Source organism: Ahaetulla prasina, chromosome 2 (genome assembly GCF_028640845.1).
Source record: "Ahaetulla prasina isolate Xishuangbanna chromosome 2, ASM2864084v1, whole genome shotgun sequence".
Classification (NCBI taxonomy): domain Eukaryota; kingdom Metazoa; phylum Chordata; class Lepidosauria; order Squamata; family Colubridae; genus Ahaetulla; species Ahaetulla prasina.
The window spans coordinates 179,488,032-179,514,732 of record NC_080540.1 but is presented as its reverse complement, the minus strand read 5'-3'; the positions used below and the strand labels follow the sequence as shown (position 1 = coordinate 179,514,732).

The 26,701-nt window shown below is 42.1% G+C and overlaps 1 protein-coding gene across 4 annotated transcripts in view; it reads right to left on the bottom strand.

Moving 5' to 3' along the window:
• Positions 1-7,908: 7,908 nt before the first annotated feature.
• The window catches only part of PDE4A (phosphodiesterase 4A), a 323,495-nt gene continuing 304,702 nt past the window's right edge, over positions 7,909-26,701 (bottom strand). For all 4 annotated transcript variants that reach the window (XM_058166089.1, XM_058166090.1, XM_058166091.1 and 1 more), the window contains 7 exons: positions 23,914-24,012; positions 22,613-22,777; positions 21,534-21,633; positions 19,068-19,222; positions 14,719-14,841; positions 13,463-13,645; positions 7,909-11,810 (listed from right to left, as the gene is read on the bottom strand). In XM_058166089.1, coding sequence (XP_058022072.1) covers positions 11,451-11,810; positions 13,463-13,645; positions 14,719-14,841; positions 19,068-19,222; positions 21,534-21,633; positions 22,613-22,777; positions 23,914-24,012 — 1,185 coding nt within the window. In that variant the 3' untranslated portion in view covers positions 7,909-11,450. The remainder of the gene's footprint in view (positions 11,811-13,462; positions 13,646-14,718; positions 14,842-19,067; positions 19,223-21,533; positions 21,634-22,612; positions 22,778-23,913; positions 24,013-26,701) is intronic.

Genomic DNA, 26,701 nt, shown 5'->3' with positions numbered 1-26,701 from the left:
CCTCTCCCCCACCCCCAGTTTGGCCTAAACCACCCGGCGAGCTTCCATTGCTGAAAGCGGAGCTCAGTCTGGGTTTCTCTGGAAGAAGAAATGAGTAAAAAGTTACAGTTGTTTTTCTTTTGACATGGGGAGGGAGGTGAATTTGGAAGGAGTATTAATAATTTGTGGGGGACGGAAACCTACTCAATTTTGGAGATTTGGGCTTAGGGATTTGTCAGTTCTGATTCCCAATTGTTTAAAGCAGTGTTTGTCAGTCATAGCAATATTAAAATGGGTGGACTTCAACTCCCAAGAATTCATGTTGGCTAGGGAATTCTGGGAGTTGAAGCTCACACATCTTAGGCCCTCTTTGAAGGTGACCAGTGGTTGAAATATGTAAAAAATAAATAATAAAATGTCAAGATTGAGAAACCTTGGTTTAAAGAAATGTGGTTATAATTGGAATTCAGCTACACAGAAGTTTCCAAAATCCAGCAGATTTGTGTGTGTATGTAGTCATTAGGGATATTTAAAAAAGAGACTACTGTAATATTGCCTCCCATCAACAGAGTGAATGAATAGTAGATTAAACTTTCCATATCCTTTACAAAAGTCCTGCCAAATATCTGAAATCTCATATAATCTTCATGCAGTGCTAAATGGCGGGACTCAAGTGACCATGAGGACATTGCCAAAGCATTTCTAGCGGGGAAGCTTGTGTCTTTTTTAATGTATACGTGGGTTCTCCAAAGCCTCTGACAGCCATATGCCATTCATTGGCTGTTGAATTTAATTTGCTTATTTAAAATTTTACGGTCAGATTCTTCTGCAGTCCTTTGTACTTCCATTTTGAACTCACCATCCTAGTTCATAAACGTGACTGTTCTCCTGGAACATTGATAATTAATAGTGGCTGGGAGTCTGGATCCCTTTTCCGTTTTCCTGTTTTTTTGTTAATTATCAAAGAGCCTGAAAGCATGACTCATGTATGTGGTTCCATGGTTTACCTGCTTGACTGGTGGAACACTGCAGTCCTTGCCACACAGATGAATAGCACCAGGACCAATTGCTGTTTCCAATGGCAAAGTTTCCACTGGCAAAGTTTATTAGAATCTCCACCTACGTCCTTCATCTACATAGGGCTCAAACTGTTTTCACAGGGGTACCAGAGTCTTGCCCAACTTGATGCCCTTGAGATCTTTGGGTCTATAACTGAGAATTTTCCAGTCAGTTCCACCATAATCCCAATCCAAGGTTAGTTGGGAGGGAGGCACTACCATAAGGAAAGCTGCTATACCACAATAAGGAATTCTATTTCTGCAATTGATTTCAGCCTCAGTAAGCAGTAAAACACATCTCTGCTGCAGAGTTTGAAAGCTTGCAGCTGCAAGGATAGCTCAGTTGGGGGCAGCAAGTAAGGCAGCCAGTTGACTGGGCTTTACCCACCTTCCTGGGACTTGTGGTTGCACAATGTGTCCAGGAGATGACAGTAGAGGCAAAGTGTTTAAATGTGATTCTAGTGGTCTCACTTGTAGAAAGGAGGAATTGAGATGATGAAGGATTCTTCTATTGCAGGGGTGTCAAACTTGATTTCACTGAGGGCTGCATCAGGGGTTGTGTTTTACCTCAGGGCGGGTGGTGGGAGCTAGGAGCACCTGTGGCCTGAGCGCTCTGCCAGCAAAAACAGGCTCCTGAGCTCCATTTTCGGCTGGGACAGCCTCCTGCAGCCCTCTGCCAGCAAAAATGAAGCTCGGGAGGGCTCCGTTTTTACTGGCAGAGGGCTGTTGAGGCTAAAAACAGCTTCTGAGGGCTGCATGTGCCCCCCCCCCCAGCTCTATTTTTGCTGGCAGAGGCACTGTGGACCAGACCTTCACTGTTTCCAGGTTGGCCCTGCAGGCCAGATCTAAATATCCCGCTGGCCGGATACGCCTCGCGGGCCTTGAGTTTGACACCCCTGTTCTATTGCATTAACTCTGTAGCAGATGGCAGGAGGCACTGATGTTAAAGGATCTGTTCCATTTTTACAGATGACCAAATAAAGATCATTCTGAGATCTCCAAATCTGGGATGATGCTGTGAAATCACTATTCATCCATCTGAATGGTGCTAAGGGTATTGACGCCTTTCCGTCCCAGTGCAATTTAGGTTATCTCAAGATGAAGTTTCCTTCTTATGTTGATGCCTCCATTCCCAGATTCTTTCCGTCAATTTTTTTATCTGAAGCAATTGCTGAAAACCATGACTCTTCAGCTACACCAAGCTTACCTTTGGCATCTCGAGTTCAAGTGAGATGGAATTGCCATTTGTACCTTGAGGTGTTGTGACTGCCCTAGTGTTGTCTCTGGATGGAGTAGCACAGAAGGAACAGATCTGTAGTATTCTTAATCGCTTAAACTTCTTAATCGCTCATCTCCCTCATAAAAGGGGCTCATAGGGGCATCATCCTAGATTTGAGATCTCAGTCTTATTTGGTCTTCTATAAAAATGGAGCAACTCCTTTAACAGCAAAGTTCCTTCCACCTGCTACAGAGTTAATGCAATAAAGCCCTATTGATAGATTGGCAGGTGGAGGCATGGCCAGGAGGCCTTTCCCTATGTTTTGCCACAGTAGTTACAGTCCTACCAGGAGCAGGAGGACCTCACAGCTGTAACTAATGCTGTCATTACATGCCTTTCATCCTGCACTGCACTCTACATGGCCATTCTGAAGATCACTCAAAGGCTTCACTTAGCGTTCATCATGGGAGGGCCCAGATATTAGCTGGCATCTATTGCAATGAACATATTATGCTGGTGTTGCAGATCTACACACTAGCTTCCTGTCAGCTTTTGAGTGTAATTCAAAATGCTATTAAAACATTGCCTCACTTGGCAGTAAGGTATTTGCAGGACTGCTTCCTTCAGCCAGAATCAACCCATGCATCCCAGAGAAACTGCTGGTGGCCCCTCATTTCTATGATGTACATTGACAGAACATATGTATTTCTTTTCTAAGTGAATAGCTAATAATTGCAAAATAACCTTTGACTACGGTAGATCCTTTCCTGTTTTTCCCAATGCTTGATTTAGCAGAATGAGTAAAAATAAAGCAGGTTGAACATAGGAAGAATAGAGTAGTTGGACTTCTGGGCTAAGTGAAGGCAGGTCTTCTCACCATGCACAACAACAGTATTTCTGTCTAATCACAGGCAAGGTTGTATGTGTACTTCTACAGGAATACTTGTGTTTTTAATGACAGGCTAGACTCACTTGGGTACTAAAGGCAATTGTAGCCACTAGTATCCAGTGAGCATCCATTAGGCTATACAATGATTTTCAGTCTGATTTGTAGAATGCCAGTGCTCCATGGAAACCCATTAGCCTTCTTGTCAAACTTGCTCTCTCACTTAATATCGCCCCTCCCACCAACACACACACTTGCATTTACTGCCAGTAACCTCCTAGGATGTTGTATGGATTTTTCAGTGTGACAGTGAAGGATTTCCATTTTCACCAAGGAATCATTCTGGAGATTGCAAACTGGTACACTTAATTGGAAACTTTGCTTGGTGCTTTCTGGAGACCATACTATCAACAGGGAAATGTAGGAGTTGGCAGCCTTTTTTGCAAAATAGTAGGCCAGCCATTCATTTGTACAATATCCAGTTTAAACAAGCAGAGTTTACACTTTTTTTTTACTGTCAACTGTCTTGCTGGGAAATTAACGGTTCAAGAAAATGGATCATTGGGTTAAAACTGGTTCATTGAAGCATAGAAGTAATAATAACAATAGCGCTTAGACTTATATACCGCTTCACAGTGCTTTACAGCCCTCTCAGCAGTTTACAGAATCAGCCTCCGGCCATCTGGGTCCTCATTTTACCGACCTCAGAAGGATGGAAGGCTGAGTCAACCTTGAGCTGGTAAGGCTTGAAGTGCTGAATTGCAGGCAGCCAGCAGTCAGCAGAAGTAGCTTGCAATGCTGCATTCTAACCACTACGCCACCATGGCTCTTACGCATAATGCAGCTTGAGTACTAGAAATTTGAGAAACTGACAGTAATGAAAAGGTCTTGAGTGAAGGTACTTCATATGAATCAGCATGTGCTATGCTAAATGGATTATGATCTTGCATTTGAAACCTCTAAAGAAAAATGGCAATAGGACATATGGTAAAGAATATCAAGGAATGTACCGCAAGTGAGTATAGGCTTTACTTTCTTTTCCTATCCAAATTAAGGACTTTGCATTTGCCCAGTTGAAATTTATTTTATAGCTTTCTGCCTGTTCCACCTTTTCAAGATCCTCCTAAATCAGGGGTAGTCAACCTTTTTATACCTATCGCCCACTTCTGTATCTCTGTTAGTAGTAAAAATTTCTAACCACCCACCGATTCCACAGTAATGCACCATATATCATCTGTGCATGCCTCTCGCGCATTGCGGATTGGGTTTTGAGGGGGGTGCTGGCTACCAGCTCTGCTTGTCTGTTACACCTGGGTGGTGTGGGGGGAGATGCGCAAACTATTCTGGGATGAGGCTCTTGTTTGCGGTCACACTATAGCGCCAATTAGTTTCACTGACGTAACGTGAATTAAACTTATGCGCGGGTAATACAAATAGTATATTTTCAGAAATTTAAATTGTCACAGGGACTTTTACGAAAACCTAATGAAAATGTTTTTAAATAATGCTATGAAATATTTTTTAAAAGTCAATTAAATTAAAAAAAAGGAAATTGCTTCAGTATCGGACAAAACCCCTACTGCCCACCATGAAAGCTGGAATGCCCACTAGTGGGCAGTAGGGACCAGGTTGACTACCACTGTCCTAAATCTTGATTAGTTCCCATTAAGATGTTTGCAGTCCCTCTTAACTTTTAGCCATCTCAGATCTGGTGATCATATATTTAACACCCATATCCAAATAATTTGAGCATAAGCCAAGTTACATTTGTCACCTTCCATGCTAATGTTATAGGAGGTGAATGTTTTGCTGAAATCAAGGGACATATATCCTTGTTGTCAACAGAATATGTCACTCTTATCAGAAAAAGATATAGGTTGGTTTAACATTTGCTTTTAATAAACCCAGATTATCTTTTGCCAATCAATGTGTTTTATTTTAAATGCTCATAAACCATTTAAAGTTTAATTTGCTTAGTGTTAAGTAAAACACTTAATATGTTAACTTAAATCCTTCTCCACTAGCTCTTTTCTTTGATGATAAGTAGATTATTTGTTTTTGCTCATCCTTTGGAACTACACTAGTTCTCCATTATTCACTGGTTCTCCATGATTTCTCAGGGATCATAGAGTGAGACTCAAGATGACATCTGCAAACTCAAGAGTCTGGGATGTATTTGTTTTGGTTCTGACTTCATGATAGCCAGATTTAATTTAAGCTACACATTGTTTTCCTTAAATCCTTTAGGGAAAGGACTGAAGCAAAGTAGGAGTTGAAAGTAGTTTTGTCCTCTCCCCATCAGTTCTTATTATCCTATCTTTTCTTATCAGTGGACCCAGCACCTTTTTATTACTGTCTCACCCACACAGCTGCTCTTGTAATTCTTTCCTCCTATCCCCAAACCAGGGGAGATTCCCATGACAACATGTTTTGCTGCCCTGTGAAAGGATATCCTTACAGTGCCTCCAGAAGAGGATAGGATCACCAATCATTGACATGCAAATGTCACCAACCCCAGGAAAAGCAACCAGCAATCATTGTACTGAGCCTACAAGACAGTATTTGCACAGCCCAAGTACTCTATCCATTATCCCCCCCCCAAAGAATGCTTGACCTGTTGACCTAATAGCCAGTAACTGATAGCAGAAGGCTCATTTCTCTTGCAATGTAGTAGCCACCCAAATTTGTCCTACCAGGAGGCAGTTGCTGCATAAATCTCCCAAAATGGTTTTTCAGGAGGCAACTGGACTGAAAAAAAACACCTTTGGGACACCCATGACCTGGATGACTTGAGAATCTCCATAGACATTGCTGCATGAATGTTTTCGACTCTGTTTGGCCAGGTTTCGCTGTGGGCGAATGCTCAGATATATCCATCTAATTTTTTCCCAACTTAGTATGTAGTAATACTGTATTATTAACCATAGAATTTGATTTACTGGCCATTTCAAGGCAGCAAAAGTTTAAGCGGATTTCTAACAAAAAAATCTGTTAGCTGTTAGGGCTCATCTGGGATTTGTGCAGTTGAGACAGTATATCTTTGCACCAGACTGTATGCATGGATCCTTTGCCAAAAAGCCTGTTACGTTGCTAAGGCCAAGTTCCTTTTGTGCTGCAGGCTTTTTAACTTTAATCTCCTTAGTTATTATAGCCATCCTTTTCCTACACATGTCCTATTTCACTTTTAATTGAAGTGAAAACTCCCTGTGCATCCAATTTCCCAAAACTGCTCCTCCCACCCCTTTTTTCCTCTTATTGTACAGCCTGCAAATATATATCAGGACTCAGGATCAGATCTCGGAGTCAATCCCCTTGTCTTCTTCAGGCTTCTGGAAGATGAAACAAGAACACCGAGGAATTTGGGAAAGTCTCCCATAAAATTGTCCTCCCTAAAGATTCCACAATTCAACCCAGGAAAACATAATCCATGTTTGTGTCTATAGCACACTCCCCAGGAATAACTTCATTGTGTCGCCTTCTTTTATTCTTACCTACAGGGTCTCGGTTGGATCCTCATCCAGGAGGGGTCTCCAACCTTGGCAACTTTAAGACTTGGGGACTTCAACTCCCAGAAGCTTTGCTGGCTGAGGAACTCTGGGAGTTGAAGTCCCCAAGTCTTCAAGTTGCTAAGGTTGGAGACCCCTGCTTATTCAGAGTCTCAATATATGAAGGCATATCCTTCACATGTAGGACCATTTTTCCTCTTCTTTTATCTAGCCCAGTGGTTCTCAACCTTTATAGTGCTGCAATCCCTTTAATACCCCACGATGTGGCGACCCCTTTAATACAATTCCCTACAATGTGGCAACCCCAACCGTAAAATTATTTTCGTTTTCAATTTATCGCGTCTGAAGCCGTATTGGCTGGCGATCTGAACTGCTTGCGATTGCCTTGAGGATGGAGGCATTAAAGCGGAGACTCCTCCCCTATTAAGTTTCTCGCGCCTGAAGCCAGATTAGGCTAGCGATTGGGAGTGATTGCAGCTGGCTTGAGAGGGAGACATCAGAGCAAAGATTTCTCTCTTTTTTAATTCATCGCGCCTGAAGCCGAATTCGGCTAGCGATTTGAAGAGCCTGCAGCTGGCTTGTGGAGTCAACCATTGGAGTGCGATTCTTCGACTTGCAAGTATACTTCCCATATTTCCGATGGTCTTAGGCGATCCCTGGCAAATTGTCGTTCGACCCCCAACGGGGTCACGACCCACAGGTTGAGAACTGCTGATCTAGCCTAATCTTTTGGAATTATTTGATTAGTTTTACATTCCATTCATGAGTTTAGTACCTTCTTGCCTTCTAGCATTAAGGCTCAAAAGTCTTTGAAGAATCCACTGGAGCTTTCCTTTAGCTTAAATAAATAGCTTTTCTTTAGCTTAAGTACTATTTCTCTTTGTCCTGTTAATGATTTGGGCAGCTGAAAATTACTGCCATAGCTTGCTCAACCCTATGCATCCAACTACAGACCTTTGTCATCCATGGGGTTATTACCCTGAGTCAAAATGATGGGGGCTGTAGTCAAACACCTCGAGAAGTTGCCAGTTTAGCAAAGGCTGCAGCTGCACCTTTCTTCCTTTCCCAACTCTCCCCTCCCCTCCCCTCCCCAATTCACCCAGCCTTGTAGAGAAGCCAGGTCATCTTTGGAGGCACAGAGAATCCCTTCCTCCTGATTTATTTGTGAGCTTGGCTGTTGAACGGTTTGGTAACATCTGAGAGAGAACATTGCAACAGCTGATTAACGACACTGCAAGGAAAAATGACAAGTCTACAATGTCGAGTGTGTCTATATTACACCATAAATACACAGACAGGAGAAAGGAGTGGTGGTGGAGGAGGAAGGGGGTGCAATGGGGTCTGTGCCCTAGAGCCCTTGAGAGAATGCAGCTGGAGAGTCTCCCAGAGCTCTCATTCTTCTCCCTGGATGCTCTCAAGCACAGCGTGACCCCTGGCAGGAGTGGAAGGTGGGAGAGGAAGGGGCAGCGGGGGAAAGGGGATCTTGTTTGCAAGATTCTTTTTACTTTTTAGAATAATTTACAATCTGCTTATTCACAATTATGTACAGTCCAAACCTGACCCAACAAACTTGTGGAACAGAACTGCATACAAAAATAAAAGCTATACAGAAAATTAGAAAGAGATTCTCTTTCTTATTTATCCCTTACAATTGAGGCTTCAAGAAAGAAAAGTAAAAATACAAAGAAAATAGCTACAGTACTGTGTTCAGAAATGGCCATGTTTTCTCCCTTGGGTTGGAAAGGAGATGCCCTACGCTGGCCTCCTTGCCAAAGACTGGCAATGCAGGAATGGCAGCTCTTAGCAGGCGGGCCACCAAGGGACAGCAACCTAGCCAAGGCTCTCTGTGCAGCTGGCCTTCTCCAAGGGTATGATGTGTGGCTAACCAAAGCTGTCATGGTCTCAGGCCAGCCCTTGGAAATGCTCTGGTCTATCCAAGCAGCAGCCCCAGCGCATATCCCACAACTTCCTCTTCCAAGCTTGGGCTGGCCTAAGCCTGAAACATTACTTTGCTAAGCTTGCATGCTAAGAGAGCTGGCTAAGGAGCAGCCAATGCAAAGTGGGTGGTGTCCATGTGTGGAATGAGACCTTTGCAAAAGAGGAGATTTGGCTTTGGTTCAACAGCTCAGTTGTAGCAATGGGGGCAGGAAAAGGGCTTAGTTGTTATTGCTTCACCCTCACCTCTTGCAAGGTGTGTGTGGGGGTTTTATGGGAGTCGTGCACTGATGCTGGGTAGCCATATAAGAGGGACAAAAGTGGAGGGGGGCAGTATATCTTCTCCCCCAGGAGTCTGGAAGAGAAGCTGAACTAGGCTACAACACTCAATGGCTCTGCCACCAAGAAACTCAACAAATCCAAAACTACAGCTGTCTTCCTACTAGTAAACAGCAGGCGGCATGCTGCTTAGCAAGGGGTAGGGAATATGCCCACACGTCAACCAGCCCAAGACTAGTCCACAGAAGCAGAGAAACAATGCCAAGAGGATCATGGTCCTGCAACTTTGAAGACTGGATCCTGCAGTGTTTCTTGTCCACTGAAAGACTAGTAGCCTAGTAGTGAATATCCTTTTTGATGTGATGTAAGCATTTTGGGAATGAGAAAATGCTCTCCCTTCAATGCCAAGATGCAAGGATGCTGCATTTAGCAAATCAAACTGTTTTGCTAGTTAAGGCAAAGAAAATAAGCAGCCAAACAGATTTCTCGTGGGAAACGATAATCAAGAGCAGGTACATGTGGGAAGAACCGCCACTACAGACACCTCCAGGATGGAGGAAAGAAGGATCTGACATGGTAAGGTGTGGAGCAAGACTTGGATTACTTTCACTTGGATTACTCTACAGGAACAAGGAAACCTGTCAGATTCCCTTTGGCAAAACATTGTTGGCAAAATTGTCTCCAAATCTGATTTCAAGGCAGGTGACTTTTTCATTTGATTATCCTGATCTCTTAGAGTGGGGTCTCAAATCTGATGCAAGCAATTTTATCCCTACTTTATAGCTAAGTGATGGGCTTTCTGAGCCAATAAAACAGATGGGCTCTTTTATTACTATGTAACTGAGGGTGTCTGAGACAGATCCCCATTTCTGGACGTTAGAGGCTTTTTCTTCTGAAATTCATAACAGATTAAAACCAAACCCATCTTTCCTCTTCCAGTTTCAACTCCATAAATCAATATTTGTATCACATCTCATAAAAAGAAAGTTCATTAGGAAAGGCTGCTAATTTTCTATTCTTGAGGTGGGGGGGTAGGAAATGGGGAAGACACCTGCTTTTTGTAGCTGAGAAATCTGTAAGCACTGCATTTCGGAGATTCATCAAGCAGCATCCAGACACAGATAAAGAAGATAAAATTGCAAATCACTGATAAAACAAACGCCACTCAGCGTACATCACCCCTCTCTCCAGTCCTCATATCTGCTGATTCCGTCCCCAACCTGGGGGATGGAATACTCACACCTGAGATCCCCAGCTGAGAGCTGTCTAAGCAAGTTGGCCAGCATAAACATTTGACCCTGGCCGTATTGCCTTTTTATTTTTGTGCAAAATGAGGAGCGGAGGAAGACTCGGCTATTTGGAAACATGGATAGAATGTTTTTGATTCTTGTTCCATTTTTAGTTTCATTTTCTGTAAAATAGTATTTTCTCCCATTTGCTCTGGGAGAAATCTATGGCATTGTAGGCAAAAAATTAAAAATCCACACCTGCAAACTTAAATAGAAAACAGAAAGAATTGCTCCAAGAAGGGAGAAAAAACATGAACAACAGCAACAAAATCCTCAAAGGCAAACTTTCTTATCAGTCCATAATAAAAATCAAATCTATGTAAATTCACAAAAATAAATAACCACTAGCTTAAAAAATAACTTACAAAAATAAAAACAATACTTTTCCTCTCACCCTTCCCCAATATTTGAATGTCCACCTGGAAGAGCCGTACTCTGAAGGGCCCTGAGAAAAATATCTGGGCCTCCAGGTGGCGCTGGACTCTAACCTCCAGCTATTCTAAAGGAACACTGGAGGAGAGGAGTTAAGATTCTGACACCCTTTGAAGAGCTTCAGGTTTCCCTCTTATGAAATAAAGGCACAAATACATGAGCTAAATGGGGAGGACATATCTGGAACAAAGGAGTTACAGCAGGGTTTCTCAACTTCAGCATCTTTGTGGATTTTAATTCCCAGAATCCCCCCAGCCAGCATGGCTGAGTAGGGAATTTTAGGAATTGAAATCCAAACATCTTAAAAGTTGCCGCGGTTGAAAAACACTGACCTACAGGAACCTCTCTCTGTGTGTATCTATGTCAAATGGTTACCAGTTTTTGTTGTCAAGCTCCTTGCACTTGCATCTATTTTTACTACAAATAGGCAAAATCACTGTTTTAAAAATAATTCTATTGGCTTTGCCTCTCTGCTGCTACATACATGCCTCACATCATCAGTCCCCTCTTCCTTTTCCTGGTTGCAGAAGTTTGAAAAAGTTAGCAAAATGAAGTAATTAAAAACAACCAGTCAGAAATAATGAAGGAAAGGGAGAAAAAAAAAGAAATGAAAAATTATTTCTGGAGTGCTTGGGCCAGTCACTACAGCAGCAGGCTACTACCCTCTGCTGGGGCCAACCTGGTTCTACAGTTGTTGTGTGTATTCCCCATCCCCCCCTTTTTTCTTAGTTTTCATTTTATAAAAAATACAATAAAAATAAAAAATGAGTTTTTTCCATTTTTTTTTATCCCCACCCCTCCCTCATGAAAACTTCCGTGTGTGTGTCTGTAGGTGATCTTGCTTTCTTCAGTTGTCCCTTCCCACAGTCATGATGTGCCAACTGTTGTACTGTCCGTTCGTCTGTCCTGCCCATCCTGGGACTCGTGTTGTTCTTCTGTGGCTGTGAAGTAGCTGTTGTCCTCGTCTCCAGGACTGCTGTGGTCCTTCTCGGATGGTTCTGAGTCCTCCCCTTCCTCCTCCAGGGTCAATTCAAACTGGAATTTCTCTAGACAGGCCTCCTCATCCTTTTCGGCATCGTCTGGAGGTGGGGAGGGACTTTGGGGGATCATGCTGTGATACCAGTCCCTGTTGTCCTCAAGAGTGTCCAAAATGTCTTGTGCGTCAGGATGGACAAGGTCGGCCCATGTCTCCCACAATGGGTGCACAATATAGTCAATGAATCCCACCTGAAAGAGAAGGGGGAGGAGAAGAGGTTAGACTGGTCCATTCCCATCCAACTATTGAAGAACACCCAGCAAAGAATCACTCGCAAAATGAGAGAGGGAGAGGAGAGAGAAGAGGGGGGGAGAGAGAGAGAGAGAGAGAAAAGAAATGGGGGGGGGGAGAGAGAAAGCGAGAGAGAGTCCCTAAATAATGTCAGCAATGGAGGAAAAAGGTGGATGTGTCCATCCTTCCACCACTAAAGCTTTCATCTGAGTTTCTCAAGTATGAGTCAAGAATTTGCCAAATAGAATTTTAGAACAGGTAGATGCAGAAACCTGTTTTCCCCCCTAAAACTTCCTCCCTACTCAAGAGGTAAATTTGTATCATGACTGCAAGTATAAAGTGGAATTCATTGCCTGCTCTGACATCTCCAAATTTAGCACGCTTGGGGATCTAAAGCAAACATCTCAAATGGAGTATTTCCATTGGTTTGATACTTAGCATTCAAACAGGGTGAATTCTATTTTATGATCTGAATATTTCCAATTTGCCAACCTGTCTTGATAACTTGGGAGAGGGGGAGAAACCTTAAGTTGAGTAAGGCTTTAGAGCAGGGGTCTCCAACCTTAGTAACTTTAGAGCTTGTGGACTACAACTTCCAGAGTTCCACAGCCAGCTTGTTGGCTGAGGAACTCTGGGAGTTGAAGTCCACAAACCTTTAAGTTACTAAGGTTGGAGACCCCTACTTGAGAGCAAATTCTGCACCTTATCTACACAAATATATTTTTAAATGGTAAAATTAGCACTAATACTATAAGTGGAATAACCATATTGTACATACAAAGAAAATGCTTTTGCTCTTCAGAACTACATAAGAATTATTTTAAAATTTCAAAAGCAACAGGATATAGAAGAAGCAGTCCTACAAGAGAAAAGGTGATCTTGGATCGGGGCAAATTCTCCCCCCACCCCACAAAGAAACATGATCACATGCATTTTAAAATGCTGCAATCCCCATTCATACCAGAATGGACTTCTGAATAGTGGGGAGTTTTTAAAATATTTTAAAACGGTGTAGAATATTTTTAAATGTAATGTTGGATTTACTCCTCACTTTTACCCAGTTAAATTTCACAACGTATAACTTTAACAGCCGAAATAATAAGGGGGGATGCGGTGAAAATATGTATTCCTAGTAAACAAGGGCAGATTTAATCCAAGGAGCCATGGAGTGGGAGCTCAGCTTGCTGGTTAAGGGAAGAGTCCAGGGTGAATCTTCCTGATTAAAAAAGGCTCAGTCCGAAAGGCCATTTAAGATGCTGTCACGGTGGAGAGCATCAATATCAGGCACTTCTGGTTCAATGATCAAGCTCTGCTACTTTCTTTAGGTACAATTTTTATGGGGTGTGTGTGCAAGGGACCCACATAGCACAATCTCCAATAAATTCTTAGTTGCAAGCGTCTTATATAATGAAACTCCCCTGTTCCTCTACTGCAACTTTGGGGTGGAGCTGCCTTGTAATGGAGCTAAGGTTTCTATAGCAACCAATACTCACCTCCAGACAAGGCTATTCCTGCTCTGAATGCTGGCAGAAATGAAGAAGTAGGGAGAATAGGAACAGAATCTTTCTTTCTCCTTAACTGAGCTATGATCCCATTCGGTTACCACACCTACCTGTGACTTCTCCACGGAGGCTGTGTGCTTGTCACACATAGGGCTGATCTCCATGCCTCGCTCCCGTTCTTTGTCGCCCTGCCTGAAGAACTCCTCCATGATCCGGTCTGTCCACTGCCGATACAACTCCAAAGGCTTTGTGGGGTTGCTCAAATCTGCACAGTGAACCATGTTCCGTAGGACCTGAGGAAATTGGCAAAAATGCAGAGCCAGTCAGAGGCTTCAGTGTGTGACACCTCTGCCTGCACCTTACTTCAGAGTATCAAGGCTTTAAAAACTCAGCACTGTGGGATATGTGTGAATAAGATTAAAGGGCCTCAGTAGAACATCTCTCTGGCACAGAACCCAATAGGACAGTGGTCCCCAACCTTTGTGGCTTGGCAGGCCTGTGGGGGGGAGAGGCGAACTGGGCCGCACAAGTGGCGGGCCACTGCGAGTGCACTCACAGCTCAACTTGTGCGAGTGGTGGGCCAACGTGCATGAGTATGTGCGCACTGTTTAACTTGTGGAAGTTGAGCTGTGTGCCTGTGTGGATGCATGCTGCTCGCCACTGGCACAAGTTGGCCTGCCGCTTGGGTGGCATGGTTCCGGATTGGTCTACGGTCCAGTAGTGGGCTGCAGCCCACGGGTTGGAGACCCTTACAATAGGAGAATGGCAAATGAAAAATCCAGGAATGGCATGTGCAAATCACCTCAAAAAATTAACTATAAAGTTATCATAATTCATTTCCTGTTCCATCTCAACAGTTAGGAAAAATGCTGTAATATATGGTGTGAATGTAGCTGGCCAGGAGGTTACAGTGTAACCACTGATAAATTTTTGTGATACTCAGGCATGTTTTATGTTGGAACAGAAGCATTTTGAACAAAAGAGCACTGTTAAAAATATTAACCATGACAATATAAAACGTTAAGTGATGGACTGGGATCTCAACCCAAACCACATTTCTTTTGAAGGAACTGAACTCTTTAGAGACTGCCTAGCCCTAGGCCAACTTCTTAGAATAGAATAGAATAGAATAGAATAGAATAGAATAGAATAGAATAGAATAGAATAGAATAATAGAGTTGGAAGGGACCTTGGAGGTCTTCTAGCTCAGGCAGGAAACCCCATAACATTTCAGACAAGCTCAATGCCACTTTTGCATCATCCTTACTTAGATTGTCTGGGAAAAGTTTAGCTCCCAGCTGTCTACCTTGTCCATAGATGATATTTTTTCCTTTCTCTTAATTCAAGGTGTGTGGACCTCACTCACCTGTATTCTGTCAGTGTAATTGTCCAGCAAAAGCACCCCTGAGCTGGTCACTTTTTTGGTCTCCACCATTGTCTTCAGATCAGCCAAGAGACTCATGTGTTTGGACATGTCAGTGGCCAAGACCTGTAAAATAATCACTGAAATAAACAGAAATGTTGCTCCTCACTTGTTTCACACCACACATTCATACATGCCCACCTTCCAACTTGATAAAGACACTTTTATGGGTACGATTCTTAGCAAGCTTTCGTAAGTCTGTAAGCCAGAGGTTGTGGTACATGAGCTAACTTTGAAATTCTCAATACTTCAAAGACCAGTCTACGAAGATCACATGCCACCCCAGGACACAGCCTAGCTCCTGATCCAAGGCAAGTTCCTATCTCATATCCATTTCATGAGAAAACTTCAAGATCCTTAAAAATCACCACATTCAATATATTATATATTGACTCTTTTAAATCATTTCATGGTTCCTAGAAAAATTCCTAGAGGATATAGTTCAGAACCTCCTTTCCAAAATTTTGAAAAAAAACCCTGTTCCTATTAGAAACTAGGAAAAGGTGCTAATCAGACAATTTGGAGATTCTGATATTAAAGTCACTAGAAATTGCTATGAACAGTTGATTGTCAGAATAAAAAGTAAGCAAGGGGGAAAATCTTCATGGTTTCACCTGGCTATTCTTGGTTATATGAATTTGTGTACTTAAAAAACAAAGGGAATTTTCTACCTCACCTTCCTCCCATCTCTTCAAAATGTAGTTCAGAAAGAAATTGGTTTTTTAAAAAAATCCTCATATATGTCTTAAAACAATTGATTTAATACAAAAAAGATGCACAATGAAGAATACTGGAAGCTTCACTATTAAACTAGAGTTATGTTGAACTTTGCAAGACCATAAGAAGATGTATCCAAGAAGAAACATGTCGGTTTAAAGTGAAGCTTGTGAAAAAGACAATTGAAGGAAACAAAGGGATTAATAGAGCAAAATGCAAGCTTAAATATACATGTTTTTCCAGACTTAGTAACTAGTTTGATAGTGTTGAGGGAATTATTTGTTTAACAGAGTGATGGCGTTCGGGAAACTGTTCTTGTGTCTAGTTGTTCTGGTGTGCAGTGCTCTGTAGTGTCATTTTGAGGGTAGGAGTTGAAACAGTTTATGTCCAGGATGCGAGGGGTCTGTAAATATTTTCAGACCCTTCTTTTTGACTCGTGTAGTATACAGGTCCTCAATGGAAGGCAGGTTGTCAGGTTGTTTTTTCTGCAGTTCTAATTATCCTCTGAAGTCTGTGTTTTTCTTGTTGGGTTGCAGAACCAAACCAGACAGTTATAAGTGCAGATGACAGACTCAATAATTCCTCTGTAGAACTGGATCAGCAGCTCCTTGGGCAGTTTGAGCTTTCTGAGTTGGCGCAGAAAGAACATTCTTTGTTGTGCTTTTTTTGATGATGTTTTTGATGTTAGGTGTCCATTTTAGATTTTGCGATATGGTATAACCTAGAAATGAAGGGACAACCTGTGTTGTCTAGTATTGTAAGAGGAGGTAGTATGGGAGGGTTTCTCCTAAAGTCCACCACCATTTCTACAGTTTTGAGTGTGTTCAGTTCCAGATTGTTTCGGTCGCACCACAAGGCTAGTCGTTCGACCTCTCGTCTATATGCGGATTCGTCATTGTCTCGAATGAGACCAATCACTGTTGTGTCATCTGCGAACTTCAGTAGTTTAACAGATGGATCGTTGGAGATGCAGTCATTGGTATACAGAGAGAAGTGGGGAGAGCACACAGCCTTGGGGGGCTCCTGTGCTAATTGTACAGGTATCTGAAATGATCCTGCTTAGCTTCACCTGCTGCTTCCTGTTTGTTAGGAAGCTTGTGATCCACTTACAAGTCTGTTCAGGTACCTGTAGCTGGTTTAGCTTAGTTAGAAGAGTGTCTGGAATGATGGTATTGAATGCTGAACTTAAGTCTACAAAGAGGAAGTATCAAGTGCCATAAAATTAATAAAAAATGGGAAAACGTCAGGAAATGACCATGTTATGGTTGAAATGCTGAAAGATGGTGGTCATAGTTTACACAAAATACTAACAAAACTATACTTGAGATGCCTCAGAGAAGGAAAAATACCCAATGTATGGAAAAATGCTGAAGTGATTCTTTTACACAAGAAAGGGGCCCAAGATGATTTAAAGAACTATCATCCAATAAGCCTTATTTCAGTCATCTACAAGGTATTCACCAAGAAAGTAACAAAAAGAATATTGAAAACATTAAATGATGCACACCCAAAGAAGCAGGCAAGGTTCAGAAGTGGCTATAGATCAATGGATCACATCTAGGTTGTTCAGCAAGTCATTGAAAGGCACAACGAATATACCATGCCTCTGTGCATCTTTCATTGACTATGAAAAGGCGTTTGACTCTGTATTCCAGTATGCAATAATTAATGCATTGCTCAACCAAGGTGTAGACACTGCTTACATAAAGTTACTTCAATCAATATATAAAAAAACAATGGCAACAATTTGCTTTAATGATCTTAAAGTGGAAATCAACATAGAATGAGGTGTATGACAAAAATACAATACGATCTATCCTTTTCTCTCTGCCTGCCTTGAGGAAGGATTTTGCAAACTAAACTGGGTAAAAGATGGAATAAAAATCAATAGCGCCTATTTAAATCACATTATTGCAGCCCCAGCATGTAGCTCAGGGTTCCACTCTGTGGCGCCCACCACCGTTCAACTGAGCTGAGCTGAGCTGCTGCTGCCACTGGGGAACACTGGAGCCTTTGCTGCCAAGTAGCTGATTGGCAGTTGGATCGGCCTCCCAGAATAGTGCTGCATCAGCTGTTCTAGGCGGCGGTGATTGCTTCCGCCGATTGCTGCTGCCATTCGCTGTCACCATTTGTGGCTGCTGCCAATCCCCGCTGTTGCCGATCACCGGCTGTGATCGGCAGCAGCAGCAATCCCCACTGCCTAGAACAGCTGATTGGTGGCATTCCGGGAGGCCCATCCAACTACCAATCAGCTGCTCAGCAGCAAAGGCTCCAGCAGTCCCTAGTGGTGGCAAATGGCAGCAGAGGTGACAGGCGGCAGCAGCAAATGTCACTGCTACACCAACTCCCCTCCCCCGCCACAATATTCGCTCTATAAGATGCATAGACATTTCAACCCACTCTGGGGGGTGGGGAGTGCATCTTATAGTATGAAAAATATGGTAACTATTTTCCTCCAAGAGAAAACCATCCGTTTCCCATGTTACATATAGTCTGCCAGAAATACATTTCTTCCATGTAAAGTATCTGTCAGGCCTGGAAACCATACTAGGCCTTAGGGTTCCAGACGCTGCCACATTTTTCCCCTGAGGGGAAGAAGGGGGGTTGAGGGGTATGGTAACATTCTTCAAGCGGTCAAGGTCAGATGGTGTTCACATCTGCAGGAGGAGTGGCGGGAAGATATTCGAATGAACTGGGAGAACGTGGGACCATGTGACCAGCAAAGGGGTTAGGGGGGTGGGACTCTTGGGGTTTGTATAACTGGGAAAAGAATCCGGAAGTTCAGTTTTGGAATTTCACTTATCGTGTGCCAGTTTCCTTATGCTAGTAAAGAACTCTGAAAGACAATGGTGTCTGAGTTTTTTTTATGCAGAAGAGGGTTTTCTGGAACCTTGACATTATTCCAAAACTCATAACTTTCTTTTGCTTAACGGTACCCTCTCCTCCGCTCAGGGGGGCCCCGTTAGGGGGGTGCTGGGCCCCAGCCTCCGCAACCTCCACAGCGGTGCAAAGACCCAGCGAAGATGGAAGGGCAGCAAGCTGAAAGCGTGGAAGGAGCACAAAGGCTGGAATCTGAGGACGTGGTCAAAATCACCTACTTCCCATCGGAAGATATGACTCAAAAACCCGAAGTGGTAGAGCCTGCTTGTCAGCTTGGTGCACGGCCTAGACTCCGATTCATGGGTAAGCTGTCGTTCCGGCCAAACCCCACCCCATCAATTGCAAGAAGTGAAATCCCTGGGAGAAAACATTTCCCCGGGGCGGAATGGAGAGCCCCCTCCCTCTTCTCAACCTCAATGGAGGACAGTAAAAACCGGAGAATTGAGAGAGTCACTGGATTGGGACCTGAGAAACCCCCTGAAATCCCAATCCCTATTGGACCTCCCGGAAACTTTTGAGCGTCTGGAACCCTAAGGCCTAGTATGGTTTCCAGGCCTGACAGTATCATACAGACTCTTCCAAGAAGGATTAGGTTTCTCGCAATAGAGGAGGATGGGACTTCTAATTGGAAATGCTGTAGGAAATAAGAGGCAAGTTTTTCACAGGAACCAGTCCCACCTCCATCCCAAGCTCACCATGTCAATGACCATCTTGCGCAAGGTCTGTCGCTGTCGCTTACTCAGGTTCTGGAAGATGTCGCAGTTCTCTTCCTGCAGCAACTTGAAACCCACAGCTAGGTGATGGTTCTCCAGAACAGACTCATCGTTGTACATCAATGCTAGTTCTGAATCTGCAAGGAAGGGACATAGACGATGAAGGGGTTAGGGAGAATAGGAGGGTTTTATTTGCTCATGGAAGTATGGCCAAAGGTGTTCAAGCAGCAGACGGAACACATCCAAGTAATTTGCCTGTCTATCTGTCTAATTAAAAAAATATCTGACAGCCTGTTTGGTATAGTGGTTAAGGCATTAGGTTAAAAACCAAGAGACCATGGGTTCTAGTGCCACCTTAAGCACAAAGGCTGCTGGGTAATCTTGAGCAGTCACTTTCAGCTCTAGGTGGGAGGAAATGACAAACCACTTCTAAAATACATTACCAAGAAAACTGCAGGGAAGTCTTTGAAAATTTAACAGCGTTCCATGAAAAATCACTACCTCTTTTGAATCCAAAGGCCTGACAAAATGGAACACCCTTTACTGAACAATTTTCTCCATTCTAGTGCATTCCACATTTGTTATAACTATAACTCATAGAATTATTACATTCAGTAGCTGACCTTTCTCTCCCCTCTCTCTTACATACATATATTTTATACACTTCTACCTCTTTGGTCTCAAGACCCTTTCATTTCTTCTGTCTGTCCTTTGCACTCTGTTGTGGCTTGATGAAACACATCTGCACAACTCAAAGATCAGACAAATCCTAATTAAGCACTACCTCTACCGAAGAGAGCAGAACAAAACAATTTTGTCCTGTTATTCTAGCTGGGAAATCGTCGGATGGGAAAACAGTAGCATCTTTGATTTCAGAAGTTCTTCATAAAGTTTAAGTAATTTCTGTTTTTCTGTCATTTTAGGGCAGTTTCCTGTTTCAGTGCAACAGACTAGGAAAACCATAGTTTTTTCTTTTCTTTCCCATCCTCACCGCTGGCACTTTGTGCCCTTCCTCACTCCCAATATTAGTACTTCTTTCATCTGTAACATAATGAAAAAGTCATTTTGCACAGATGTATACAGATGACTTAGGTATTATATTCTATTTTGACATAAGAATGCCAGTTTTACCATTTTATGTTTTCTTCTACGTATACACAGTCCTGTGCTTTAGAGTACCCCAAAGTTCTAAACTGAGTTTATTCTATATTAGTCTATAATATTCATTCATTGGCACTTTGGGAAAGTACTGAGCAAAAACAAGCTGTGCTTGGGTAGTAGGATAAGAAAGACCTGGTGATAAAGAAAGATGAATTATATTGTATCCTCAAATGATTTCCTTCCATCTGATGCTTCTCACTGACCTCCATCTACATAGAACGTAAACATTTAAGCTAGAAAAATAGTATCAGAATTATTACATGGACTAATTCCTCTTAAGAGTTAACTCATCTGTTTTTTGACTGACTTTTCCAGGGCACAGAACCCACTTGACATTTTTTGTATCTGATATTTCTTTGAGTCTGAAGCTAAAAGAGGCAAATTCCATAGGACTATTATCTACAGGCTAGAAGTGCAAAGACATTAGACTTTTAGCTGGATTAGATGAGGGCCAACAGAAGCTCAGTCCAGGTTAAGGTGAAGGTATAGAAGAGAAATCAAGAGAAATAGAAGTTTAAAACTGGACTCAATGCTGGATTTGGATGCCTAGTTTTCAGTGATGATCTGAAGTGCACTGCAAAAGCTAATATGCTATTTTCACCAATTATTGGAAATGTCGTATTTGACTACAGTACCAGATGCCTTAGTTATATCCTGTTTAGGATTGTGCTAATATACTGTAAGCTATTTGTGATAAATATTCAGATATCTAGTCCAGAATACTGTCCAGCATAGCTAGACAACTAGTCAAGGCCTGTTATAATATGCATGCAACTCTCTTGTTGCATTATGTCTACTGGCCACTGGTTTATGTTTCTGGGCACAGTTGAGAGTCCCTGTTGACAATGTAAATAGCTGTATGACTTACGATCAGGCTTTTTGAAAGACCACACTGTTTCACAGTGAATCTTTTCAGATGTTAGGATCCCTGGAAGAGGCTGTTATCTCAAGTCAACAGCTGAGCATGAACACAAGACAGCATTAAGATCAGTCGGTTAATTGATAGAAAGAGCCCACAAGATCTTCACCAAATAGGGCAGAATTTTCTATGATTGCTCCTATGTGTACATGTTGTCTTACAAGGTATGTCTAGCCTATCCAGAGAATATTAATTTGGAGAAGACAATATTCAATTATGTGGAGGAAAGGAAGACATTTTGCAATTCCCTTTCTATCTAGCTTAACCTGTATGCAAGCCACATAAAACCTGGCCATGTGTCTACATGCACCCACCACTCCTTGCCAACACCACCCCTTGTGCTTATGTTCAGTGTGGCCTTCACTCACTGGTGTTGATCAGAAATTGGTTGGAGACACCAGGATGGTCCACATCATGAATGGCAGCAGCGAAGATTGCAGCCAAGATCTCCAGGTCAGTGAAGACAGCCTGTAAAGGAGACAAGGAATTAATGCCTTGTGCCTCTGCCCTGTTCGTGGAAGAACTGTTGCCAGCAAATAAAAAGGAATTAACTGGGGTTAGAATTTGGATCTCCAAAATATGAGTGTTGCCACCCTGGATGGTGAGCCACTACCGCTCAAAACAATAGTAAGCATTTATAAAAGTTCAGCAAGATTCCGTGTTCGACAGGCATAATAAAATTTTATAATGGAAGCATAATACCCAGTATTATGGATATTATAAAGCATAAACTGCTTAGAGAGGGCTGTAAAGCACTGTGAAGCGGCATATACCATATTTTTCGGAGTATAAGACACACTCCCCACCCCCAAAAGTGGGTGGAAATGTCTGTGTACCTTATACAGTGAATGTTACCGAAGTCCCACCCACCGGCCAGCCCCCACCCTTTGGCCTCTGCCTCCCAGCAATTTGCTCCTTGCAGCAAACAGCAAACAGCCTGGTCAGCTTCAGCACAGCCTGATTTAGCACGAGTAGCTGATTGGCAGTTGGATCGGCCTCTTGGAATACCTCCTATCAGCTGTTCCAGGCTGCGGGGATCTCCACCACCCATTGACGCTGCCACCTATTGCTACTTCTGCACGCCCCATTTTTGGCCTCCAGGCTTCCCATTTACAGCCTCCATGCGCCCCATTTTTGGACTCCGTGTCAGTGGTGGGTTGCCCCCGATTCGGTCTGGTTCTTGCAAACCAGTAGTAAAACCAAGGGGAGGCTCCGCCCACCCCCCCCGGACGTCATCATAGACAATCTGCGCATGCGCAGAAGCGCAGTCCCGTTGCAAACCAGTAGTAAAGGTAAGTAGAATCCACCCCTGCTCCGTGCATCCCATTTTTGGCCCAGGCGGCAGGGATAGGAGGCGGCAGCAACCAGCCCCTCAGAGAGGCTGAAGCAATGGCGGTATTGGATCCCCAAATTTTCTACTCATAAACTACAGCAGATCACGACTCACATCCAAGGCTGGTGTAGAGAGGAGGACATGCGTGGATTGAGTGACATCAGCAGCGTGGAGACTGTTGTGGTAGGCCACGTCAGCATGGTAGTGGTCTTCTAGTGTCATGATATAAGTGACTAATGTGTCCACAGGGATCTTAAAAGTTTTCAGCAAGTCTCTTTCCTATGGGGAAAGAAGGAAAAGGAATTCAGTGGTTGAAATAGTAAAGCGACAGTTCACAGCTTCTTCTATGGACACTGGCTCCTGAAAAATGAGCATCAGAATCTTTGCCCTCCCCAATTACGGCTGACAAACAAATGGCAGCCTCACTTGAATAGGAGAACCGTGCAATATACTGGCTGAGGGATTATGGGAGTTGAAGTCCTCCAGGCTTAAAGTTACCAAGGTTGGAGACCCCTGCTCTAGCTCCTAAGCAATAAATATACCAGGAAGCAAAGAACAAGAGCTTCCTCTACCGCCACCATGAATCTAAACCTGCCCTTTCCATGCTTTGAAACCACACAGGATACAGCGGACTTGCTTCCCAGGCATCATTATTACTTTGTGTGTATTCAAGTCGTGTCCCCACCCCACCCACATTATATAAGGTGCTGTACATGAATACAAGCAAAAATAGTCCTGCCATCTCTTGCTAACTCCAACTCTAATCCTAACCTCCAGCCAGCTAGTGCTTTGGGAGATTAGTGCAAAGTTAGCACCTTTGCAGATTCATGAAAAAACAAAATCTCTAGGGTAAAACTCTTGAAACGTAGATTTTTCAGTACTTTGGCTATGCTGGCTGAAATGATGGTAGTTTTGGTCTCAGGGGGTTGTCAGATTGAACAATTAATGATGAACAGATGAATTACTTTTTGAAGGCACTTTCTCTCTACAGAGAGGACAAGCAGTACTGGTTACACTTCTAATTACATTTTTCCTATAGCCTGTAGGAAAAGAACCTGGAAGTCCCACACCTCAGAATACAGGGTGATAGATCTCAGAAGCTGCAGCTGAACCTCAAATCAAGGCACAAAATGCTTTCTTTCTTTTATTAAAATGCTCAGGATGCCGAACTACATAACAAATTAGTCTTGTTCATATTGTTGCACATGTTGCTTTTTGACTCATTTCTGTATCCAACTCAATATTTCGTTGAAATAATTTGGAGAGTGAATTTCTTAAAAAATGGTCAGGCTTCAAACTGATAAGACTGTATAGCATTCTCATGTTTATTCTCAACAGTACCACTGGACCAAACCAGACAGGTGGCCATGTGGATGGCTAGCAGGGGAGAGAATAGCGGCCTCTGCAAACCTTACCTGGAATATTGTATACATGATGCAGCTGAGTGACCGATTGTTGGAATAATCAGCAACCCGGAAAATGTTAAGGCCCCACTTGTTTAGATATTCCAGTTCCTAGAGGGAGCCACAGGGGAAGAAGTCAGTGAATTTCTGGCATAATGCATGTCAAGATTAAGATCCAGGAGGACAGAGAGAATGGCAGATGAAGAAATCAAACCTACTATATTTTCTTTGCTATGCCACTAGAATCTGAAATGTCATTTCAGATTTGGAACTCAAAGGCTATTCTTCAAGTGTAAAATCGAGAAAACCCACTGGGAAAGTCCATAGCATTTAAGAATGTCATCTAGTGTGAATACTCTGTGAGACCATTAAGTTCAGCCTAAATGTCTGGACATAAAACCAGGCAATGTTTCTTTTACTTTCATTGATCTCGAATGCTGAGATAAAAGAATCATAAATAGTCCAGTTCCACCATGATTTTCTAAAATATTCCCTTGGCTCAAAAGCAAAACAAGAATCTTTTCTGAAGGAAACAAAAACCAAAAACCTAGATTACATAATACTATCATCTATCTCAATTTCTCTCAATGGAACACACTTTTCTGATAACCTTTAATTATGTAGTAGTGCATTACCACCTAACAGCAAATGCTTTCTAAAAAATATGTATTCTTTATAATTGTAGCACATGTCTGTTCTGCACCAGACGGACATTATTCAGAGTTCCTTTAGTTAACAAGTTCTGTCTTGCTTATTCCTGGATTACATTTGAGCAATCAATTCTCAACTTAATAAAAGGAGAAATGAATGAACAATTGTTTCATCTCCTTTTTGTGAAAGATGGAAAGCTAAATCTACAGTTCAAAACATTTCAGAAATATTCCAGAATACAAATAATGGATATATTAAAAAATGCAGATTTTTTCTGAACAAGTCAAGACATTAAGCTAAAAATAAATTTTAGCTTCATATTTTGGTTTGCTTAGAGAGTATCAACCAGTTTCTTGGTTTGAAGAACATGAGGAACCAAAACAAACAATTCCTGGTTTAATTACTTATTTGTATAGAAAAAGGAACAAAGTAATTTCATTCAACTTATAATGCTTTTTCTCAATAATACAAGGTTTGGTTATCTAGGTGTGGTCACCAGCTATCAATACTGATGTAGTATCAGTATAAAGTATAATTTGCTAGTACAAGCAGATTAAAATAAGAAAATGAAGACTTATAGACTATGGCAATACAGAGAAAAGATCAAGATTAATCAAAATCAATTCATAAAATACAATTTCCTTGAATAAAACTGATTTCTATGTGGCAGTCTATCTTTATTTTTGTATTTAATATTGCAAAAATAATTGATGTGAATCTAAATAGGTATTATCTAATTATATAACTAATTAGATATGAACAATATCTATAGGAATATGAAAATATAATTAAAACATAGAACATAGAATAATAGGGATGGAAGGACCTTGGAGGTATTCTAGTCCAACTCCCTTCCCCATGGCAGGAGATTCTACACCATTCCAAATTAGTTTACCTAAGACTAAAAGCTAGCTAGCAGCCTAATAACCCTATTGACTTGCCACGTGACAGTACTGATCAGTTTTTTTAGAGGACATTTAGTGGAAATCGGTGAAGCAGTTATCAAGACTTCAAATTTCTGGAAATAAGTGTTTCTCTTGTTCATGCATAATATTTCTGGATTGCAAGTTTCAAGCCTATACTCTTTTGCTCACCCTGCACTTGGTTTAGAATTCTGATAATATTCGCAGTTTTGGATGTCACTAGCAGTTACAGCGAACTGACTGGGACTGAAAGAACAAAGACAAGAATGGAAGGGATTGTTACTTGTTTAATGAATTATGATTTATTAAGCCAAGAAAGTTATTTCTGAACTGGTCTTTTACAATCATTTCAGGATAACAAATGAGTATTATGTTGATGGGACCCGATCAAGCCCTGGGATTTATCTGGCACCACCTTACTAAAGTCAACTGTACTTGTCTGGCCCAATTATCTCAAGGTCACCTGGCAGTCCCTTGTCTGTGAGATTCATAGAAACTGCTATGGGATATGATTCATAGATTCTGCTATGGGATATGCTTCCCAAAGGGAATCTTTGATTGGGAGCTGCCCAGAGTAGGCTAGATGATGGGCAACTTTATAAATGCCCTAAAGGTGCTTTTTCAAGAGACCACTTGGCTTTCTTGTTTTTCTTTGAAGACGTTTCGCTTCTCATCCAAGAAGCTTCTTCATTTCTAACTAGATGGTGGGGAATGGAAGGATTTATATTCCTTGCAGACAGCTGGTCATTTGCATTCTTTTAGAGAATCATTGAGACCACTTGAAGGTTTGTCTGTGTCCTCAGGGTCACCTCAGTAGTGCAAATGGGTGTGGAGGCTTCTTGGAACTGCTGAAAAGACTGTGTTGTGGAGCTGTGCTTTCTGCAGGATGTTTACTGCCCTGTGTCCCAAGCACAGGCTATTGGGGATGAGTCTGTGTTGTTTGCATCTCAAACTGAAGTTCAAATGGTTCCTGTAGTCAAATGCAAATGACCAGCTGTCTCCAAAGAATATAAATTCCCACCAGCCAGTCAGAGCTGAAGAAGCTTCTTGGATGAGAAGCTAAATGTCTTCAAAGAAAAACAAGGAAGTCCAGTTGCCTCTTGAAAAAAACAAATTTGGGACAACCATGGGTGACTGATAGACATTCAACTATATAAATGTTTTAAATAAATAAATGGCACCTTCTTTAGCAAAAATTTAAACTGTTTACATGTTATCAAACATCT